Source organism: Hippoglossus stenolepis, chromosome 6 (assembly GCF_022539355.2).
Source record: "Hippoglossus stenolepis isolate QCI-W04-F060 chromosome 6, HSTE1.2, whole genome shotgun sequence".
Taxonomy (NCBI): Eukaryota; Metazoa; Chordata; class Actinopteri; order Pleuronectiformes; family Pleuronectidae; genus Hippoglossus; species Hippoglossus stenolepis.
The window spans coordinates 16300577-16325333 of NC_061488.1; the positions used below are offsets into that span (position 1 = coordinate 16300577).

A 24757-nucleotide genomic window follows, 5' to 3' on the forward strand; every position below is an offset into this window, starting at 1 on the left:
ATGCTGTAGGAGATAAAGCTGCTGGTCACAGTGGCACTGCAGCGGCTCCTGTTTACAAAAGCCTGGATTGGCTGTTTAATTCGTAAGATTTTGTTATGGATGTATGTGTATATGTTTTGTGCCTGATAATCCCAGTAAAGAACTTGTGTCTGACTTTTAGATACAAATAAGTCACACATTGATGTTTAGTACATTTTGAATTGTTCATACTTTGCATGTTCATAACATATATGTGGCTGCAGGGAAACTTTACTTATTTGTCAGTAACCAGAAGGGACTGCATCTATAACCTCATTATCCAAGCTTGCACAACAACAAATACACTGCTCAAAAAAATCAGGGGAACACTTAAATATCACAGTATATATAGTTAAACACGTGAAATGGAGGCCAAAGCAAGACAACCCCCAAAAAGGGAACAGTTTTACAGGTGGTGGCCAGAGACAGCTGCTCTCTCCTTATCCTTCCTGACTGACTCTGCTCTAGTTTTGTGTTCTGCTAGTGTCATGTCACTACAGGTAGCATGAGGCGGCACCTGCAGCCTGATCAGGTTGCGCAGGTAGTCCAGCTCTTCCAGGAACTCACATCCATACGTGCGGTCGCATGAAGGTTTGCTGTGTCACTCGGCACAGTCTCAAGAGCATTGAGGAGATACCGGGAGACTGGCAGTTACACAAGGAGAGCTGGACAAGTGCCATAAACCCAGCAGCTCCTGGTTGGGTCAGTGGCCGAGTGTGTAGCCAATTCCTGGATGTGGAGGGCAGTGATACCTCACATTCCCCCTGACCTAAATCCAATTGAGCACCTGTGGGACATTATGTATCGGTGTATCCGTCGCCGCCAAGTACCACCACAGACTGTCCAGGAGCTCACTGATGCCCTGATCCAGGTCTGGGAGCTGAGATGAAATTCACGCAACTTGGATCGGCCTGTGATTTCAATTTTTTACTTTGATTTTCGGTGTGGTGTTGAATCCAGCCCTCAATGGGTTGATAATGTTGGTTTCCATTGACCGTTGCTACTTCATTTTGTTCTCAACACATTATACAATGTACATAAGTGTAATTGGTGAGTGAGTGAGTGAGTGAGTAGTTAGTTAGTTATCAGCGTCAATCTGCCTCCATGGGCCTGTCTTGGGTTACGTGTTTGGCCTCTCCCCATTTGAGACCCATCTCTTTCAGCTCGGCCGTCACAGTGTGGAACCATATTGTTTTGGGCTGTCCTTGTTTGCCTTTTCCAGGTGGTGTCCATCTTAGTGCAGTCTTTGGTATGCGGGTCAGGTCTCATGCCATAGTCATTAAATCCGCTGACTTGATTTCTAGCACCACACTCTGGCTCCTAGTCTGCTTGTAAAGTTTTTCATTTTAGACCTTTTTAGGACAGATGATGGATATTTGACTGAAACATCCTTTGTGGAAGGTGCTGATCTTGTGCATGTCACCTTTTACTACGCAGCAGCATTCAGATCCATAAAGAACAGTGACGTATACGTCCCTAAAATTGAAATAGAATGAGTTAAAAAAGACAAACAAATCATTGCACTCTGCAAATGTTCAGATTTAACAAGGCACCCTGAGTGATGTCCTGCCCTTCAAATCAGGCTTTTCTTCACAAAATAAACTACATTTTACAAATACACCACAAACCTCCCAATGTGTTGAGGTCACAAAAAACGTATAATGGTAAAAGCACTTAAATTCCACTATGCAGAAAATCTTTTGTTGCACTTTTAACAGTGGTAAATGTGTCTATAATGATTGGTGACAGCTTGTCCTGGATATATCAAAACGTTTTCTATAGATTTCCCCTTTAAGCCAGAGTCATAGATAGATAGATAGATAGATAGATAGATAGATAGATAGATAGATAGATAGATAGATAGATAGATAGATAGATAGATAGATAGATAGATAGATAGATAGATAGATAGATAGATAGATAGATAGATAGATAGATAGATAGATAGATAGATAGATAGATAGATAGATAGATAGATAGATGGATGGATAGATGGATAGATAGATAGATAGATAGATAGATAGATAGATAGATAGATAGATAGATAGATGGATGGATAGATAGATGGATAGATGGATAGATGGATAGATGGATTGGATAGATAGATAGATAGATAGATAGATAGATAGATAGATAGATAGAAGGATAGATAGATAGATAGTTGGATAGATAGATAGTTGATAGATAGATAGATAGATGGATAGATAGTTGGATAGATAGATAGATAGAGAAAGGGAAATTCATATATATATATATATATATATACATATGTGTGTATGTATATAAATGGATGGATGGATAGATAGAATGATAGATGGATAGAGTAAGGGAAATTCATATATCTGTGTATGTATATAAACAACACGATTATTATCATTGACATAATAATAATATCAATACTAGTATTGATAATTGTAATAATTATGATATTATTATATATATAATATAATAATAATAACCATTGGTATTATTATAAACGTTGGGTATTTATGGCAGGTATAATTGTGGCAGGCCTACGCGCTGTCAATATTGAAGCTGGGAACTAGTTAAATGGATGTGATTTCATGTCTCTCCATTGTGGTGCATGAATTCATCTTCAACGTGCTCCGGCTGGCGTTGGAAGTAGTTCCGGTGGCTCAGCAGCGGAGCGGAGCGCTCAGACCCGGAGCTTCGTGCTGCTGATGAGCTCAGTCAACGCGAGCAGCGGCTCGAGTCCGCCCGTCATGACAGTCGAGTGACCGGGGCAGCGGTCAGTGTGACGCCCGCACAGCTCAGCTCCGTGCCCGCCGCTCGACCCACAGCGTCCGGACAGCCGCTCCAGCTTTGTGTCTGCGAGGGGGGAATTTTTTTTCTTCAAGTGCAGGACAAGGCGTCTGGAGCTTTTCTGGAGCAGAGTGCCGACAGAAAGCCAAGAATTGAGCCGGTCCGTGTTCACCTACGACGGTGAGTAGTGTGCGCAGGAGAGGGTCTGGGTGTCAGGCGGGGAGGTTTGTGGTGAGGGAGGATTTACAGACAATGTGCTGCTGGAAACCAGCGGCGTTGACTTGATGGCGCTGTGGTAAGTTCGCAGCCTGTCACTAAATGCACGCACACACACACACACACACACACACACTGGAGCATTCGTCTTCAACACAGCTGTCACATGAAGTCGACTTGTATGATCGTAAGTTTCAGTAAAGCTCCGTGAGGGAACCGGCTGTGAATGAGAAAGTGGAGTTATAATGGAGCAGTCATCCAAAGTAGTGGATTTGTGCTGGACGCGGAAATATGCACGAACAGTGGCGTGCACAGAGTGGAAAGACTTCTCAAGTGATAACAGTGCTGGGAGCTCAGGGGTTCTCGTGCACAGTGATGAGAGGGGGCCAAAGTGATTTACCTACTAAATGTGAAACGCTAATTTGTGGAGAAGAGAAGAAGAGAAACGAGTCCACTCACTGGAAACCGTCTGGATCAGGGGATTCACACGACTCAACCAACTTTGTGTCACAGCATCAAATATATTCCAGAGGCCTATGTGTGCATGTGAATGCATGCGAAGGTGTCATCAACCACATTGGGCTTTATTTGTGTGTATTTGTGTGTGTATTTTTTTTCTACGTGGAGATGTGCTGTATTTTAAGGGACGTGACATTTTCACTGTCTTGTGTATTTTAGAATAATTTAAGTGAGAGTGTAACGATTTAAATCAGCAGATTTACATCATATATACTGGTGTTTTTTAAAATTTTTTATTAAAGTGAACATAATTTACCCCCCCACCCCCAAGATAGAAAACACTCTGGGACCCCCTCACACATGTCCCCTGGAATAATTTGACATAGCCGATTTTTTTTCACTCCTTAGTTATAAATAAGAATAACACAAGAGAAATGTTGAAAGGTATTTTCATCATGTCAATGAATCTTGATCATTTTAATGGATGAATCTGGAAACTTTTCACTTACCCCCAGCAGTCATCTCTTGGATAGTTAGCGTTAGCTTGTTATTTTATTTACACACACAAATAAAACATTTGGGTCCAAGTAATTTAAAAAGCACTATACATCGAGCTCTCAGCGATCTTGGTAAGGAAAGGCATCAAGATGGCCGTGGATCATGGGTTGTGATTGGTGGAGTAGCACGCAACTTGGACACAAACCTGGGGACTGATCCCACCAGAGTGCATGGGTCGTCCGGGTGATGGTGTCTGATGATAGAAGACCCAAAACACCCAATGACTCAGGGCTCATCACTGATGTTGTGTCCATTGGTCGACTTTCGCTGCAGATGAGATGATTTTTTTTATAAAGTTAATCAAACAGTGATGCTGACAGAATTTACTGTAACTTGCCATAGCTGCTCTTTAGTTCCTCTGTTCTATTTGCGGCAGGTCACTTTAAAGCTCCTTTTCCACTGGTCAAAATACCCACGAACATCTGGCTTTTGTCTGCAGTGGGAAACGATACAGTCGGCATTCACTCCTGGGTCAAATGACTCCGCAGTAGACACAGGTTTTTATCAGTACTAATGGAAGCATGACACTTGGGTAAATGCGCTAATTTCTTTTTTTTCTTGATTTTTTGTAGTCTAGAGGCTGACACATTACTTTTTTCTACGCAACGCCATGAAGCGCATTGAACATCATGGCATTGGTGCGTAAATAGCCGTTACCATTTGTGTACTTACTGTTTTTTGCATCTTGGGAAAGACGCGCACAACGATTTTTGTTCTTCATATCATATCAGACAGCGAGGCGAGACAGCTTCCCGGCTTCCGTGATGTCAAACCTGACTTACCGGGGGGATGGAAAGGCAAACACCTCTACTGTTTTTGGATAAGGATTTCACCTGCATCTTAAAAAACCTTTGTCTACCCGTTAATTTTGGTGTAAAAGAGGTATCATTCCTTTCCCTCCAGTAGAAGCAGAGATGTGGATGGTGCAGTCGTTCTCAGAGGCTATGGATTTGTTTTCCATACAGGCCGCCTCAAATGGACCAGTGCAGTGTCTCTTTCTACAAAAGAGACCTGAACATGAACGGTGGCTGTCTTGCACTGTAAAGGAGTCCTTATCTTTCATCCTGCTGCAGTGTGGGGAGCCGGCGAGCACTATACAATTTCATCTCTCTGAAAAACACACAGGCAAGGGGGAGGCGTTAGTGTGTGTGTGTGTGTGTGTGTGTGTGTGTGTGTGTGTGTGTGTGTGTGTGTGTGTGTGTGTGTGTGTGTGTGTGTGTGTGTGTGTGTGTGTGTGTGTGTGTGTGTGTGTGTGTGTGTGTGTGTGTGTGTGTACGACAGGCTGAGGAAGTAAGTGTTTGAGAGAGAGCACCCTGCTCCTGATTTGGATGCACCTCTAATTCCTATCAAGATGAGAGCTGTCTGAACAGATTTCTCTCATCATTATTTGCTCTGAGATTTACTTGCGCTTGTAAATGGTGTTGATTGAGGGTAATTTGGCTTTTTAATTGCCGAACAGCTGCCACACTCGCTGCTGATTGCCATTGTAGACTTTCTCAGTAGATCACTCATAGACCCCTAAATGCCTCATTAAATCGTTATGCAGAATCGCATGAAACGCGGAGAGAAGGAACTCTCATAATGTTTTACTGATTTGTGTTTTATCATCGGAAAGGTCGTCGTAATTAATGCCAATGTCAGCAAATGCGGTGCCAAGGAGCGGGTGTAGTAACGACTTTTTGAAAGTTGAATTACGGGCTATTTGTGGATACACTACATGCGTTGCGGTTTCTTTGATAAAGACGAACTCCATATGCCAGTATGTGAATCAGTCATGGCTGTCAAGATTTTATGTGGTCGGCGTGCATATTTATTATGACTTGTAATATATTCCCTTTTGTGCGACTTCAAAAGTAATGTTGGGCAGCCAGACTTTCTCCTGTGTCTGTCAAGGACAATTTGCCACCCAATTAAAAACACCACAGAGTCAAGACACTGATCTCGTTGCAAAAATGTGTTTAGCAGTTAAATAACAAGTTGTAAATAAAACATATGGTAAAGTTGTTAGTAGAGCCCGGCAGATATGGATTTTTGAGAGCCGACACTGATATTTCCAATACCAATCATAGACTGTGACTGTCTATAAATATGGACGACATGATTCCTCACCAAATGTGAATCTAAAGCACATGAAGCACCACCTGGTGGCTGGCAGCAGTATAGGTCATAAATACCGCCTCCTCCATGTTAGCAGTCTAGCAGATGGGACATGTACCAAACCGAAAAAAAATATTTAATCTTTGGTTTCTGTCATTTTAGGTAGTTCTAGGTAGCTAATTTTTTACAGTATAAATATGATGTTATAAAAACACAATGAAACCTCATGATTCACAGCTAAGACTGACTTGTGATTGGTCGAGCATATGCATCGAGGGGACCTTGCTACCACGTTTTAAATACAGTCTACCAATATATGGGCTGATATAAAAATAATACAATGTATAATATAATATATACAAATTGTCAATGATTCTGAAGATGTAGTTATCAAACCCTCATGACAGAGAAATGGGATAGAGGTTTGATATTTTACAGTTTAAACATAAACTTTATTTTAAGCAACTATAAATATAAAGAAAACACAAATACAACCAAATATATAGAACTTGAATTAAGAAAATAAACTCTAAAATGTATCTTCTGGCTCTAAGTCATGTCCGTGAAAGGTTCAGCAGATTTCATCGACCAACCAATAAATCGTTTGAGTGCTGTAGTTGATAGTTTAATATTTGTGTTCAGGTTCATACAAAAACACAATCCCACGATCTTTGAGTGTCTGTTGTTCACACGTTCATGTAATTGAAAAACCCAGCATGTGTCGTTCAGATGTCTTTTCTTGCAGCTCATTAGGTAAAAAAAAAAAGGTCTCTCCGACATGCTGTGCAGAAGCTGTTGGGCTGTCTTAACTGCACCATTGACCCCCATTGGTTTAATCCTGGAAGTATTCGTTCAACTAACAAAAAAAACCCCCTGAGCATACTCATGCAGAATATGCTTTTAGCAACCACCGATAACCATCCTCTTCAGTTGTACGGACCCATGCCGGGGAGCCGTCTCCTGCTCTCCATCCTGAGCACTTCCACTGTAGCACCTGTCTGTAAAAACCATTAAAAGATGGCAGGAGAAGGTCTCCTTTGCTCCCCTCTAATCTGGCACTGTAATTATCAGGCCACTGCAACATTACTAGGTCTTCAGGTCATTTCAATTACCTCATGTCATATCAATAATCAGCAATAACCATCACTTAGACAAAGTGATTATTGAAATGACCCTGATCGTCAAAGTCATTCCCACACCGCTGCAAAGTGAGTGGACGTGAAAACCTTTGTCCCCGCAGACCGTTCATCAGCTGCTACCTGTACACCGTACTAACACCTCCATTATTAGGTGAGAAATTGAATGCATTACAGCAGACTTCCTCCCGTTTTAAGTACCTTTAAGTTGTCTGAGTGCTCCCAGTCACTGTGATTTTTGTCTCATCCCCAGGAAAGTACACCTAATTTGAATTCAAATGCAACGAATCCTTTTATCTTGTCAAAATCCTCTTTGATTCTGTTTGGAAAGCACAGCGATGGTTTTGAAAGGGAGAGATGTAAAAGATAAGATGGAGGAGGGGTGGGGGTGATCACTTTTAAAGGCCTTCATCGGGATTGAACTCTACAATGGTGCTGCCAGCGACAAGAGTTCAGTGCGAAAGCTTCCGTTGTGAACCTGATGTAAAAACCTCTGTCTTACAAAAGCCGGGTGTTGTTGTACTCTACTGGTTATTTTTTAATGAGTAACAATTGTGAGCCAATTTGCATGTAAAACAACGTAATTATAAACAAGCATCAAAAAGCTGTAATACTGTACTTCTAAAAAATGTAAATTACTCTCCATTATAAAGCGCAACAAAAATCTAAGCCATGCCTCCGAGCCAGGGCCTCTAGGTTTTGGATGCTCGCTTCCATTATTAATGCTATTCACAAGCCAAACTTTTTAGGTTGGTGCAGTTGGGCGCTTTAATCTATTTTTTGCTGTAAATTAATGAATTTTTAAAGAGGACTAGTCCTTGCTGAATAGTGCTGGATGTGGGAATGGAGCTTGAGTCGCGGTGACGCAGTGCTGTAGCCCCTTTACTGTGCAAAGTGTGAGTTCACAAACAGCATCCCATCTCTCTCCTGGGACCTCTCGTTGGGGGAGTTTGGCGAAATGCTGCACTCCTATGTTTTATTTATGACAAAATATGCCTTTTTAACTTTGCCGTTGTCAGAATCTGGAATTGTGATAGCTTTTACCTTGTCGGCAGTGGTAAGTCTTCTGGGTCGCTAACTCCCGCTACCTTGGCAGATGTTTTCAGGTGTTATGTTCTGTGTGGGCTTAGCGAGTTAATATTTTATTCCAGGCCCTCAGGGATTCTGTGGAACCGACTGATTTTCTTGCCTTCTTTCAATCAGATTTTCTTTCAGACCTGAGGAAAATGGTGTGAATCAGTACATTCTGTTACAGTTGAGATGTCACTGAATTGACTTGGTGGACGTGGGCCAGCAAACAAGCCCCCGGAGAAAGTGCTGTTCTGTCATGGATATATTATTATCCTCTCTTTTTATTACAATTTTTTACTTCTAAATATTCCTTTCAGAAAATTGTTTGCCTGACCACTCGCTTTAAGGACTAAGTCCACAAAATGTATTTCCGTTTGAAACGGTACATTACATCGATGTCTCTGCAGGTCTTCTTTCAAAATAAGACGGTATCAAACGATAATTGCTTAACCCAGCTCCATTGAGAGATGAGCAAGCAGCCTCTATAAGGGCAGCTGATTTGCCTTGATATCTTATAATTGAACCTTTTCAAGGGTATGTTTTCTGTTGCTGAAGCAGAAAGTAATTAAGACATTCAATACTACTTTTTGGACCTTTTCCTCCTTCCTTTTCAATGGCTCACACTTCTAGACATGACAGCACTCAGTACGCCGACAGACTTCCTTTTGACACATTAGCCTTCCCCTCACCAAGGCAGTTCCTCCCAGAAACCCCCTCTGCTCGGCACACTCCGGGTGGGTATTTTGTCATTACTTCATTTTCCTCTGAAAATATTTTGATGCCTCTTTCCTTTGCACCCCCAAACCCACCCTCCTCTCGCCCATCCCCCCGTCTCTCCATTCAAAGTTCTCTATTAAAATGCAGAACTGTAAAGCCCCTCTCTCAGTCTAAAAGCCTGCTAGCAGCAGGGGACTGTTGGTTGATGCACACAGCTGAGTGTGTGCATCACATCCACAAAGTCTAATGGGTGAATACATTCAATCACACACAGACCCTCAACTCTTTTAAAGGGACAATGTTCCCAGTCATGAAAGCTCTGTCCACAGTGCGGAGAGTGATGTATTTAAATTCTTTGAAGGAGAAAGATTTCTTGTTCACAAAAGGGCAAATTTTGGCTCCTCTTTTTTCTTACATTTTACGCTTGTAATCTTCTATGGAAGTGTCGGCTAATCTCTTAACAACTCTCAAGTTACTAAAGCTAACTTTTTACATGCTTTAAAAGATGTAAGATTTGGAACTTCCTTTGATACCGAGTGATACTAGTCAAATGTCTATCTCTACAGATATATGCTACATGCATTCCCACTATTAAATGAAAAACTGCTTCTCTGTATGATCAGCTGCCAGAATATCCCCTCTACACTACATTTATTTCCTATTGAAGTACAGCTCTCTGAAATGTCAGTGAAGTTTTCTGATCAGTGAACCGGAGATGAATCTTGTTTTTCAGGTATTATATCGGTTCGTTAGTGCAGGAGCCTCCAGTCAATGCATTAGAATTAGTTTATTTCCTGCCCTGCAACAAAGAAATGGGTCAGGGAGAGTGCCATTAAATTTCCAGTATCTGTCGAGTTTTTATTTCGAAATATGCAGATAATTGTTTATTTTTATTCTTTTGTTATAATTATAACATAGAATACTGACATGTATCTGGTAATTGGTTTTCTTAACAAATTGCAGGCACCTATTTAGAATTTTAATTGCTGTCATAACATCAGTTAGCTAGAATGACACTCAGAGTGCTACCTCAGCCAAGTCCCTATAAATGTAATCCTCTGGAGGATTCAACACAAGCGAATGGGCGTGTTGATGACGGTTCTAACTCGCACCACACGGTTCTACAAAAAAAATAAAGAGAATACAAATATCGCAGGATGGAAAAGAGGTGCCATACACATAGCACATAGAGGACGCCAACGAAAACGTCTGGCAAGATGATGAGATTCAAGAGTTTCTGGTGATTCAGGCAGACGCCACTTTCAAGATTCTATTTATTGTCATACACATAAAAAACAAAATTTTGTGTCTCACAAGCATGAACAGTGCAATCAAAAATAGGAAAAGACAGCAAAACATGATATTTAAAAGATTATTAAAACCAATGTTAAAGGAAGGAGTATATTGAAATTCTTATACACATTCATATGTTAGTTGCATTGTCCCTTTCAAAGTGCAAATAGGCAACACAAACCGACACACAGACTGGGGTGAAAACATACCCTTCTTGGCGGAGGTAATTATAAAAAGGGACATAATTTAATGAATGGGTGGAAAAAACAACAACAACATACAGTTTGGATGTTTAAATCCATAGTAGATAAAATCCTAACATTGTACAAACTTTGCTGTATTGTAACATCAAGGCGCTAACTCCTTGAAGTGGCTGAAAAGTGATTTCTAATGACATACCACTTCTGATACTGTTGTTATGCTGGAGTATGATGTCGTCATCTCTAGGCTACGTAAGTGGAGTATGACGACAGACCGCATGGATGCTTCCAGTCCTATTTAATTTGCCTGACATGTACAACGTGAAGTGAACGAACATCAGCACAGACTAAAATACACAGATGACATTGTATATAGGCCTATCGCTGTTTCTGTATACTCTGATAACCATGAACAACTACCAGACAGAAATAAACAGCCTTTTCCGGAAAAGACTTCAAGCCCTCAGTTTAGAGATCTATGCATATAGTACAATGGATTCCTGTAGAAAACTGATTGCCCTAAGATAAGAAGTGGTATACTACAAGCTGTCTTCCCTGCAGTCATAATTTTTCTCCCCTGATACCACTCGGGCCTCTGAGGCTGATACGAAACACAGCAGACACCAGAAACAAAAGAGACTGTGGCGAGGTTAGCCCAGTCACTGTGGGACCAGTTGACTGAGTCGACTAGGTAATTGGTTGCGTCTACCCGCCCAGCGGGGCTCCTATCCCCAGAAGCCGAAGTCAAGCTCCTCCTCTTCTTTCTCTGCTCTGTTCTATTACTCATCATCCCAACGGCTCGCCAGGCTACGAGTGCAAAGCTACACCGTGCCGCCATGCAGCCAGCCCACGCTTTCAAACTTCTCAACAAAAGCAGCCATGGCAGCACAGCAGGTTGGGGCTTGTGGCAGGATGATTTGCAGCTTGTGCCTCCTTTTTAATGAGGGGAAAATAAGTACTTGTTGTTCTGTGTCTTGTGTGTCACCACCCCCATCCCCAACTACCCACCACCACTACAACGAGCAATGTTACCTTCCCTTTAGCTAAAAACAAAGGTGCACTAATTAAGATGGCTTCCTGGGATTTGGAAGAGGAGGGAGGGGGGGGTGGGGGGGTTTGGTGTGGTTTCTCCCACAGTGGCAGGGCCTTGAGGAGGAGATGGGGGGTGATGTTGTGAAATGGGCCTCATTGGGTATGTCTCTTCTCTCGATTCCTCTTCCTTTCCTGTAGTCCCACTCCCTGGCTTGTTTGGCTTGATGAGTCTGCTGCTAGAAATTTGTTTTTTTCTACTTGTAATTAAGCAAGGTTTTTCTCTTTTTACAGTAGCGCATTTTTTCCCTTCTTTCTTTTCATCCTGGTGTACTGGACTCTCCAGGGGAATTTGTGGAAAGAGAGACAGTGAAGGGGGGGGGGGGGTTGTTCCTCCTGGTAAGCAGACTCATTGATGTTCTCCCACCTTGATTATATACAGTGAGCATGAATGGAAAATGCGTGGGCCAATAGGCTCTTTGTTGTTCAAGGACACCCGAAGGTTACTGCATGCGATGATAGATGTAGGTTTAGATGTAGATTTCTCTTTAGGGTGAGGCTAAAATCATCCAGTTATTTTTAACTGTTCACTTACCTTCACCCTCACTTTGTCTTGAGGCTTTAGCAAAACTCATCGGTTTACCTGCTTTTCCTAGAATGTATTATGTTCTTTGTCTTCTGGAAGCACTGGCCACTAAAGGACTGCAATTTTCTTTGTGTGGTACAAACATCTTCTCTCCAGTGATGAGTAACATTTACACGACTTTCTCAGCCCAGTAGTGACAAATGTACAAATGTTCTGTGACTGACTGAAGCACAAGAACAATTGGTGAGTAATTTCTCTCACCAAAACTCCCAATTGTCTTTGTTTTGTCCCGAGTTTGCAATTGCAAATAAAAAGTTGTTCCGACAAGTTACACAAGTTCAGCGCCAATCTAAAAATAGCTGCCAATTGATGTTCAGGCTTCTTGAGTCTCTTCATTGTTTGTGTCTGTCTGTGAAGGATGCGAGTGTGTGTGTGTGTGTGTGTGTGTGTGTGTGTGTGTGTGTGTGTGTGTGTGTGTGTGTGTGTGTGTGCGTGTGTGTGTGTGTGTGTGTGTGTGTGTGTGTGGGGGTATATTGGGGTGAACTAGACGTTGGGAGTCAGAGAATGGGAACATGGTGTTGGCGGGGGGTTACGCGGAGAGGGAAAGAGGACGAGTCTTTCAGCTCCTCCAGAGGGTTGGAATTCCTCTCGAGCTGTTCCCCCCATTTGGCAGGCACTTGTGAAAACAATTCCCCAGCTTTTAGTCACTCCGCAGATCCAATTGCCATTTCCACTTTGGAGGGAACGAGAGTGAGAGGCAATCCAGATAGACGGGGAACAGAGAGAGAAAGAGAGAAGAGTTTTAATCGGGTTGGACAGATGCCGAGGCCAGTTGAGCGGTTGTGTGATATTAATATCTCATGAAGGCAGTCTGGCAGAGCAAGCTCATCGTCTTGTGTGGTTTTTCTGTGTTTGTGTGTTGCAGCAGCGGCCATTGCAGTGGCTAAATGAAGAACTTGTGAACATGCACGAGGCAAGGACTCTACCTTTCACTTCGGTGACTTGCCCAGATGCGTTGGCCCAAAGAAAGATGGAAAGGAATGGGAAAAGTAAGACACTAAAACACATACCTCGTACCCCATACTGCCTCCCACTGTGTAATTAATGGAATAAAACAGTTTGATTCAACTTGCTTCTTATCCATAGCTCACATTGTAGATCATGTTATGTGCATTGTTAAAGATCAAGTGATGAACATGCCAAAATATTTACTTTTCCATTATGCAAAGCTAGACTGTGTGTGGAAAATAATGTGCAAGTTAACATCTGTGTGTTTCTGCCAAATCTGCTTTCTGCTCCTGCTAAAGAAGATGAATAGACGTAGTAAACAAACCTCCTGCTCCTTCCAGACTTGAGCCAAGGCTGCTGCACAGCACCCATTCAGTGAGCCAAAAGTAGATCCTGCACACGCCACGTTGCTGAGCCTTTCACCCGTCCTCCTTTTGACCCCCCCCCAACCGACCTACAAACACCATGACCTCTGAGCTGGAGAGCAGCCTGACCTCAATGGACTGGCTCCCCCAGCTGAGCATGAGGGCAGCCATCCAGAAGGCGGACACGGGACACCACCTCAGCCACCATCACGGACACCACCACCTCCATGGTCACCATCACGGGCAAGGGCCTGGCAAAAAAAGCGTTCATCTGGAGCCAGGGACAACGCTGGACCAGGAGGAAGCTGCACAGCACAGAGATGGCAAACCGCCCTACAGCTACGCCAGTCTCATCACCTTCGCCATCAATGGCTCGCCGCGCAAACGGATGACCCTCAGTGAGATCTATCAGTGGATCTGTGACAACTTCCCCTACTACCGAGAGGCGGGCAGCGGCTGGAAGGTAAGACGAGACCAACTATGTGATTTGGGTCTTACTCATTAGGTTTGGGTTCTGATAGCTGGTTCCACTGTGGGTCTGATTCCAGGATGACTTAAGAGATGTATTAACCAAAAACACAACACTGTCTTGTATCTCTCCTCACTATTTTATGTTAGGAAATGGCAATGTGCAAAACATTCATTATGCAGGCTTCCCTTTTTTTCATTGGTGTTGACCTCCAGTTTTGGAGGAGGTAGCTCATAATGAACTGAAAACTAAAGAAGATGTGCAAAATTGAATTGGTGAGCACAATTATTTCAATACTTCATCCTTCTCATCTTCATTTTCAAGTCTTAGCTACTCGTGATGGTTCTCTAACCTCCTACCCAACAAAAGCTGATTGTAGATCTCCATCGAATCTTTGAGTTAAGTTTTTAATCATTTTCAAATATTAAAAGCTCAACCTAGATTTGATAAAAGAAATCTTACCTCACGATGGATTTAAATTTGATAAAAAAGTAATCAAGCCCCTAACCCTGTTGCTCGTCCTCAAAATGCAATAATCAGATCCTGTGGTTGCCTCGAAGAGCACAGAAACCTTTTAGTGAACCAGGAATGATTGACAGGTGCATTTCGTCTCATTCAGACGACATTATTAAATCCTTATGTAAATGTAGCTATGCAAATCCTGGCTAATATGAGCAGAAAGGTGGCTGTGTTATTGGAGACAAATGAACAGATCCCTATGGATGTGTCTTGGGGATTCTCTACCTTATTAGTGAAGAAGGGGATGGATATAGTCCCTCCACTGACACATTGAAAAGGCTGTCTGCAAACTATCACCCTATTCATCTCTCTGAGAGCGGGAACATTTTTCTTCTTCTCTCATTATTTCTCACTCTTTCACTCTCTATCTTCATCTCCCAAGCACTTGCACTCCACCACCACCACCACCACCACCAGCAGCTCCCCCCGCATCTCTCCTTCACTCTCTTAGTCACTCACTCCTCTCCTCTCTTCTTCTTTCCCTTTTCATGAACCTGCGTTTGTTCCCCTGTCTATAATCTTCAACGCAGCATTCCCTAAGCAGAGATGCACGCCAGAAATGGAGACAAAAAGGTTATGATACAAGCCAGGTTGTGCTGGCAGAGCTCCTTTACCTGCATGTGGGATTCAATCAATTAGCTTTCTGAGAGACGATAGGGGTTATTTAGACCATTCAGGCTTTCCTTCACTACGGTTCCTGGCTGCCTTTTCCTTCTGGTTGTGTTTGGGTGCCAGGATGTGTTTGTTTCCCATAATTGTACCTTTATATTCAATGTTTGGTTGCATTCTAATAACAGTAAAGCACCACTCTGATGGCCTGGTGGTTTCACTTTCACATGTTCAGATACTATGATATCAGTGCAGGGAGTTCATTGCATGATACTTAACACAAAGTTGTCTTGCTTTCGACCTAAACTTGATTTATGCTTGCCGTTCCAGGACCAATTTCCGTTTTCATTTTGGATGGTCGTTCACCTCCCAACTTTTTAACTTGACATGCACAGCGTGTCTATGACCCCAGCATCGAGATTCCCAGGTAGCTTCTGAAGGGAGATTGCTTGCACTGTTGCACCAGCATTCTGCTGGAAACTATGGAAAAAGACACGGTTGTCGAGGCAAAGAAGCGTTTGCAAGCTCACTGCTCCTCAAAGAAACAATTCAATGCCAAAACGGTTCTGGTTGTGTTTCTTCTTCATGGTCTTTTTCTGGTGGTGTGGTGGTATTTTTCTCATTGGCGACACCTATCATGTAGAATAGGACTCCAGAGAGTCACCGCACCTCAAGAGCGAGTATGAAAGGGAAAGATGTCATGTCTATGCCATTGTGCACGCAATAACCAATCCGTTTAGCCTATCAGCGGCTGTAGTCACCCTGCTTATTAATCCAGAAATCGGTCTGTCTGTCTTTTCTTCTCTCGACAATTGTTCATCGGATCGACTTTAGACTTGGCGGGCTTATTTCCGAGGAACCCTGGAAGTGCAGTTGTTGACTGTGAAGTGTTTTTAGATGAGCTCATTTATTTACCATTTTATAATAGGATGACATCACAGCTTTTTGAGCTTTGTGAGTGAATAGCATCCAATACCCTCACCATGCTATTTTTGTTAAATCAAATGCAATGGCAAATTTTGTACAGGCAAAAACGTAGTAACTGCCATAACAATGCACAATATTTTTGTATTCGTAGATTTACACATTTTAAAAGATACTCGAAATCAGGCAAATTTAGTTTGTCTTAATTTCTATATTGAGATTGTTACATGGTATAATACAGTGTTGCACATTTGTGCGGCGAAGACTCATCTTCACAGCCACTGACCTGTTTATAAACTATAACAAATTGAACAATCTGCAGTATTTCAAGGTAAAGCTCCACTCACATTCCTGTAATTGTCCCTGATAAAAGGCTGCAGACGTTCTCTTCCTCGATGACCCGACCAAACACAGTAAACACAGTGGGGCTTGTTTAATACCAGCCATGGCCATCACGGGGAAAGTTACATAAGTCTGGTTCATTCCAGTTCAGGTGATTGCTGTCAGCTGCACACAGTGGGACGCAGGCACAGAGATTGTGTGGCTGCCATGTTCTGCAGACATGGTCGACTCACACATGCACACGTTGCAAGTACACTCTTTGAAATGTGTTTTCTAAATGTGAAGACTCAAGGCGAAGCACTTGAGCTTTTAGAAAACATCTCATACGTGGTATGGCGCGCGGCTTCCTTCACCCTCTGCCACACATACGCGTGCATGCACATACACACACACACAAGCTCGTACACCAGCAGAGACTCCCACTCAGGTAGGCAGTGTACGTGTGCAGTCTACAGATTACACACTGGGAGCTCAGCAGGAGAGGAGATGAGGGGGGAGACTGTCAGAGAGCAGAGGAGAGTTTTACAACCCAGCACACGCACTCCGTCTGCTCTGTATGATAATGTGAGAGTGCAGGAACAGCAGAGTTGAAACCAGGGCATCACACACACACACACACACACACAAATGCAGGCACGCACACACGTATACATCAGATTCCATCCTTAGAAATCACACACATTCGTACGCTGCTCGAACAACATAAGCTCGCTGCATGCGTCTCATCTACACACCAACACGGAGACGTGCGCACATGCAAGAACGCACACTTTCAAATGCATTTAACAGTGAATCTAGTTAGCTGTTATAATCATGTCGCTTTCCAAGCTCATGAGATTTCTGTGTCGTAGCCTGGTATGAATATGGAGAGCTCTTTTCATCTGAGAAGTAATGACGATGAAAAGTTTCCTCCGGAGCTGAGCAGGAGGTTTAGAATCTGTAACAAAAAAAAAAAGTACCAAAATTAAACAGCACAAGCTTGCATAAGCTATTTGTGTACAGAGTTTGTTGACGCTTCTAAATTCATCTTGTGTAACATGCATGGATGGCATTTTTAAAGAAAAGCTGTAAACTAGATTGGAATGCAAACGGCGTTGCATCAGGCTACGTCATTCTATTATATATATATTTTTTCCATCTCTGGAATGGCGTTATCTCCCCTATGTTATCTTTTCAAACCTCTGCCTCTCTCTGTCAGTGTCCTACATTGTGCATCGCTCTACTTTCCCATGCCTCTGTAACATCTCCTCGCAGCCCCTTCACACCCACGTGTCCTTTTCACTTTAGGGACCACTTATACCACAACTCATAATGAGCATGCATCGGGAGACCATGAGCCACTCGGGGGGGCCTCTCTTTCTTGCTCTCTGTCTGTTGTCTGTTGTTCTTTAGTTTGTAACAGTGAGTCATCTGTAATGTAATAAGGTTTTGGTGTTTTGAGAAGGACTGTAAAGATCTGACCTTGAGAACCTCCCCCTCAGTATTCTTTTAAAATTTGTCTTAATTCGTTTTTCTTTTATACGTTTTAGTATTTTAAAGTGCACTCACATCTTAATTACCTCCGCCAAGGAGGTAATGTTTTTGTCTGTGCTTGTTTGTTTGTTTGATGGTTAGAAGGATTACACAAAAACTATTGAACCCAAGGAAGAAGTCATTAATTGGAGCGGATCTGAACAAATCCGATCCAGGAATTTCTTTTAATTTTGTTTTCAGTGTTTCCCATAGATTTCATTTACTCTATGCCGGTAGCGGGGGTGCACGCACGTGCCCGAAGGTTGCTCTCATATGCAACAGATTGTGAGTGTCAGGTGCACAGACTGAAGAGTGAAAGACAAGATCTCATGTGAGAGAACTGCATTAAATGTCACTTGGGGGTATGTTTACAACTGCAGGTGAAACCATGAGGCCTGACTGTCTGCGTGGACCGTAACAACTTTATGGATGACACAGCTATACAATGCAGAAATGGTGCAAAAGTAACAGATCTCTAATGTTATCATGAGAAGTGGAAAAACATGTTTTAGTTTATTGTAAAAACTGTGGAAAGCAAAATTAGAATATAGCAGGCCACCACAGTCTAGATAATTGATGGTAAGCACTGCTCTGACATGGTGAGATAGGACATTAACCCTGGTGGAGGGATGCACCATCAGAGCACCCTTCTAGCTCTGTTGTGCCATAGGTTGTTTTTCTGCTGATTTTTATGTTTTCCAGTATGGAGCATAACAAAGTTATTTTCTATTCTCTTTAGTTTTATTTTAATAGCAACAATTCTGGTACATTGGTTTGTTGCTTTTGTCAATTTAATGTCATTGTAAACAAAATATATTTGGGGTTTGGACGGGTGGTCGGCCGAAGCAAGCAATTTAAACATGTCACATTTGTTTCTGGCAGCTGGTGATGGTTATTTTTCACAAATTATTTTTACATTTTAAAAACTCACCAATTAAATGAATAAGTTATGTATATATTGATTTGTTCAGGTCTATGTTGCTCATTCTGAACATAATGATGGGTGATGCTGGTTGTTTAAATCTCGCCTCATCATTATATTGTTCACACACAAAGGATCTCTCATTATTTACAGCTTCAGAAATGAAGTCGAAGCCTGTACCTCCACCAAATGGTTTGCTGCAGCCTGTGCTGACTAACCTGATCTCTTGCGACCCCACCAGTCGCCTCAGGCTAGCTCCCATGCAGCCAGGCTAATTGCCTGCAAATTAGCTGGGCCTAATGTGATGTTGTAAAGGGCAGCACAACCGCGAAGGCCTTTGGCCTTTGGCTGAACACAGACAATCACCTGATATGAATCAGCGCCGGGCCATTATTCTGGCTTCCATCCTCTCCTGCCTGCTCTGGGAGAGATCTGCGAGTGAGAGCAGTGGAGGTCGGCGCACAGTGTCAAGTGTACTCACATATGTGCAGGAAGGCTGTTGTCATTGGCTGCTGGGAGTCATTATTTGGCTGGAGCTGCACTGAGGCTCCTGAGCCCGTGTCTGTGGTGAAATTTCAGCTGTGACTCAGCTTTGAGACAGTCTGGAGAAGATCTGTAGAAAACAGTGTGCAGTGTGAGTCCATGTGTGTGTAGTCTGTACATGTGTGTGGCTCTGTGTACAGGTTGATGTCTTTGTTTGTGTGCTGGGTCAGACGTGTGTGTGCAGCTGCCTTCTTGTGTTTCCTTACGTCTCTGTAAGTCCATATTTGTGTTTTCGAGAGACATTTTAAAAGAGTCTGATAGTGGTGACTGGGAAAATGCCACAGCTGTCTGCTTTTTTTTTTTATTGAGTCTCACCTCTGGCTGTGTGTTTATTCCCTTGTCACTAAGTAACACATACAGAACAGCCACATGCACCCCAGCATTCCCAGTTTTCATGTAAAGTCAACCAGTCTGTTGTCCAGATGTGTGTATCCAGGCCTGAAGGTCAAAGTCTCCCTTTTGACATAATGGTAGAAATGCATAGTACATAACACATATGATATATAGGTTTGTTGTAATTCATATTAAACCTTTTTCCAGATATGTTTGGGCAATGTGCCTTCATTGATAGGACAGTGTAAGATTGAAGTGGGGAGAGAGAGCAGGGAAGGCAGCAAAGGGCCGGGTCAGAGCTGAACCTGCGGCAGCTGCAGGAGGACTCAAGCCTCTGTAAATTAAACCTAATCATAATAAAACTTTGCTATAAAATATATTTGATACTTTGCTATTAGAGCTGATAGTTGATTGTGAGTTTAATAAAACTGTAGAAAACGAAATAAGTCACAAACTGTAACCTTTGCCAGGTTGCAGTTTCAGTCTCAGTCTCAGTCTCAGTCTCAGTTTCAAGTTTATTTATGTCATTCCAGCCATAGTTTTAAAATGTACAGTGGAACAGAATTGGTTTTCTCAGGCCCTGTGTCCCCTTTGAAAAACTTAAAAGACATTACAAAAAAGCAGCAGTTTTAAAAACAAGTGCCAACAAGTGCAGATTTAAAATAATTCAAAAAAATAGATAATAATAGGCATAGTGAAAAGTAGAGGCAGCTTTTTTTGACTCTGCAAATTAATTTACTCTAATGCAGGTTTACTGTCGCTTCCCACTACAGTTCCAAAGTGTGTGTTCCAACGATAAACACACATTCTTGCATTTTAGAAAATTTATAAAGTAACTATTATAAATATAAATATGTGTATAAGCAAGGCACATTTATTTGTAGATAGATCCTGAACTGGCTTATTGTTCACATTTACTATGTCACAGTACAAAGCCATTCAAACATGATCAAACCTAAGTATTTTATGAACAGACATTCAGATACTGGCCTTCATGCTCTTCATGACCTGTAAATGAAATTGTATCATGAATCATTTCTTTTAATGTGTTTTTAACATTTGATGACCCTTCAGAATTACTGAACCAAAACAAGTAGTGAAATTCATTATACTGCATGCTCTGTGTTACAGAGCATATTCTTGGTGATTAGGGAAATCAGAATATGAATGAGACACAAGTTGCCACACTCACCAATAAGTCACCAGATCTAATTATCTCGTCCCTTTAAACCCTCTGACAACAGTGTACCAGACTTTTCCTGGAATCATTTTAGAGAGAGGATCCAAAAACAGACATTTTATCCACTTTCCTCATCAATGGACTGAGGCCTTCACGCAAAATAATACAACACAAGTCATACTTTCACTTCTGTTACATGAAAACATCCTGGGATACATGAGCCAATATATACAGCCTGCAACATATTATTATTATTTTTTCAATTTTTCTAATTAAATCTAATTAAACTTGTATGTGAAACACTGCTAGAGCTTTTAATTACATACTAATCACTAATAGCAGTCTCAGTATTAAATTCTTAATTAAAAGCAAGGACTTTCTCTTGCTATCTCCTGGAGGATTTGGCACCCATCCAGCAACACATTTCCCTCTCTAACCAGCCAGGCCTGTAGCACTCTCCATATGGCTAATAATAGGCTTAAGGCTGGTTTCCCTAGCTCTCTGGAATGCAATAATTATACCACAGAATGAGCTTATTCGCTAGTCCCAAGGTTCACATGCAGCAAAGAGACACGGGCCTGTCTTTTGTCAGACCTTAAATAACATCAGAGTATTTCATAGAGCATTAGAGGAATCTGTAGATGTTTCTTTTGTCCTGGTTTGAAACATGTAGATGCCACGATCAAGTGTGTGTGGGGATATTTCTAAGACAAGTCACTATAGCTGCTTTCAGACAGATGTGCACTGAACTTTGGACATTTTCCAGAAATTTACGGAGGAGAACTATGTGAGAACTCAAATGTCGGAGTCAGGTGTTCCGGACATTTTCCTAAACGTATCCTGACACCCCCCTAGTAAAATGCCCGGGAAATGTGGAGGGAGCCCATGTGAGCATACGACAGGAAAATGTTTGGAGAAATTTAGCTTTTCAGCTTTTCAATAATCTAACTTAAAGATTGCTTTGATACAGCACATACAGCTAAAACATGTCTTGTCTGTGGTGGTGCTGTAAACATGCACACACATATTCACAGTACAGGTGTACATGGGCAGGTACACACACCTGCCTACATACATGTTGGTTCATGTGCATGCTCAAGCAAAACTGATGCATACACAAAGAACTCACACCAGTGTATAAACACACACACACATACACACACACACACCTCTCGTCTTATAGTTGACTTGTGTGAAGTAGTTCAGCGAGGGAGTGAGGAGGGCGGGGGAAGGGTCCATCAAATGAAATGAATATGTATTAGATGGGGTTTGAAGTATAGTGACTTGTATCCAACCCCGTATTCTCGGGGAGCGTCTGTCACTCCGTCACCATCAGGATATAATAAGGAGTCTCAATGATGCTCAGAACCCAGGGGACGTTCACATCTGAGACACCTGTCCGTATGTGCGCGTTTACCTCCGCACTCCCTCTTCCAGCTGACTCCAGCTCTTTTTCTTTGTGCCTCCCTGCACCCTCCCTCCTCCTCCTCGTCCTCCTCCTCCTCCTCCTCCTTACCTTTCAAACTTCCCCACATTTCACCCTCCTCATGCACTGTATGGGTTCAGCGGAAAGTTAGCGAAATCTCTACCCCCTCTCTCTTTTCTCCAAATATCCCCTCCCGCTCTGTCTTCCATCCTTCTCTCCTTTCTCTGTTTCTCTATCTCTGGATCTGTCTGTGGGCGCACAAGGACTACCTCTGTGACACCACAATACTTTCATCCTGAAGGGCATGGGAGAGACTCTCCTGAATACTGCTGCGTAGGTGTGCATTTGTTTGTCTGTGTGTATGTCAGACACAGCAGCGCTCGATAGGTTAATTCTCTGGCCAGCAAACCCTTTGCCCTTTGACCCCTGTCTCCCCGCAGAGACACAGTTGAGCAGGGGTCTCAGCGGGATTCACACCACCACAGAGATTAAGGCTTGTTTTCTTACCTCGTTAACTAGAGGCTCCCGTTACTGCTTATCAAGCCAAATCAGTGAATTTACTGGCAAACAAAAACTTTAACATCCACAGTATTGACATCTTTACATAAAGGCTGTGGTGGTAATTTTAGTATAATTTGCATTCTTACCACTAAGGAGGTTATATTTTGGTCTGTGTGTGTGTGTGTCAGCCTATAAATTAGCAGGATTATGCAAAAACTACTGGACAGATTATTTGAAACTTGGTGGAAGGATGTGAAATGCGTCAGGGAAGAATACATTTTTTGTGAGGATCTGGACCAGGGAAGTGTTTCTTTCTATAACCTTGCAAGATTGGAGTTTTTCTATATTTTCTTTGATGTCTCAAATAATAATTCATGGAACTTAATGAAAAAAATACACATGTTTAGCGGACTGATATTTATGAGTGTGTGCAATTTGGTGAAGCTCCCAAAACAAATATGGATCTAGTGAAATTAAATGTGGTTTCATAAGATGTCTTCTACGTCTTTGGCTCGTTTTCTTCATCCTTAGATATTTGCCATCTTTTTTTTTTGTTATTTTTGTTTTGCTTCTCATCACACCCACTCACTAGCGGCAAATCCTCTGGAGGATCCCCTGCTGTTTTCTCACGTGGGCTCATTCTGACATTATCTGGAGATTTTTCCATGTGGCTGCAGGAGAAACTCCGCAGAATGTCTGGAACAATTGACGACTGCATTCTCTCATACGGCTCCGCTGGATAATTTTAGGAGATTGTCTGCAGTTCAGTGCATGTCTGAAAGTATACTGACTCACTGATTACTTTTAACTGATTATTGTACTTAATATTGAAAGCAGCAGTTAGTGAAGCCCAACACACCCTGCAGACTTTTCATAATAAAAGCCTTCCAGGCCACAGAGAGAGCTTGTTCCCTGTGAACAGCTGGGGAGGTGGGTTAATGTGAATCAGGTGGAGGAAGTGTTGAGTTTGCATTACAGGTGCCGAGCGGAAAACGGGGCGGTTTCTTACTTTATCAAATCTATTATGTAATAGCTGAGGTTACGTGGGAGTCGCTGTTGACTTTTTGACTTTTCTCATTGTGATGCACATAGTCTTACACCTTTGAACCTCAGTCACCTTACATGTCCTGTGCTGAAATGAGTCACACTGTGACCTCTGGAAGATTAGCCACGCAAAAAAACATCCTCCCACCAAGAAGCTCTGTGCGACTTGGGGTGTACGTTTCCAGAGCGCCCAGCTTCACCAACCAACCATTTCACTGTCATCAATTCTATTTAGAGTTTTAAGTGTTTTTGCCTCACTCATGATACATCACTTCTCAAGACGGTTTAATTTAGTTTTGAGGAAATGTCACCTCCTGTTGCCCCTTTGTGTTTAACTCAGCTGCCATGACCCAGATCTTCCAAACCTACCCACTTATGTAACTTCACTCTTCCCCTGTGTGAAGATATACACACACACATACACACACACGCCCACACATACATACACACACACCTCAACCCAAAAGCATGTTTCCAAAACCTGACTTTTTGTCACACATCACATTATATCACATTGCATTTAGTCAGAAAGTCATCCATGCTTATCAAGTCCACCTTATGTAACTAACCTCCTTAAGTCCACGATGCTGCACCCTATGTTAAGCAGAGGCAGCTGCATCCACTACCACTCACACACAATATATAGTGTATATACCACACATACACACATATCTATCATCATTATTATTAACTGCACACCTTAGAGTAGATTGTACAATAGATGGAGGCATGTGCATTCTAATCTTCACTCAATATGATATACACAGTGTATTCATGCATACACACACACACACACAGCAGATTTTTGTATTACAATAACTAATTTCATAATGATTTTTGAGAATGATTCAATTGAAACACAAGAAATAATGATTAATACATTTTTATGTTATTGCCAAGACAGTGTCAGAAATGAA

The 24757-nt window shown here is 42.2% G+C and overlaps 1 protein-coding gene across 4 annotated transcripts in view; it reads left to right on the forward strand.

Moving 5' to 3' along the window:
- The first annotated feature begins 2639 nt into the window (after window positions 1-2639).
- LOC118111446 (forkhead box protein J3) overlaps window positions 2640-24757 on the forward strand; it is a 58288-nt gene continuing 36170 nt past the window's right edge. For 3 of the 4 annotated variants that reach the window (XM_035160052.2, XM_035160054.2, XM_035160055.2), the window contains exons 1-3: window positions 2640-2961; window positions 13069-13192; window positions 13451-13979. In XM_035160052.2, the coding sequence (XP_035015943.1) occupies window positions 13617-13979 (363 nt within the window). In that variant the 5' untranslated portion in view covers window positions 2640-2961; window positions 13069-13192; window positions 13451-13616. The remainder of the gene's footprint in view (window positions 2962-13068; window positions 13193-13450; window positions 13980-24757) is intronic. The other variant, XM_035160053.2, reaches the window with a different exon arrangement.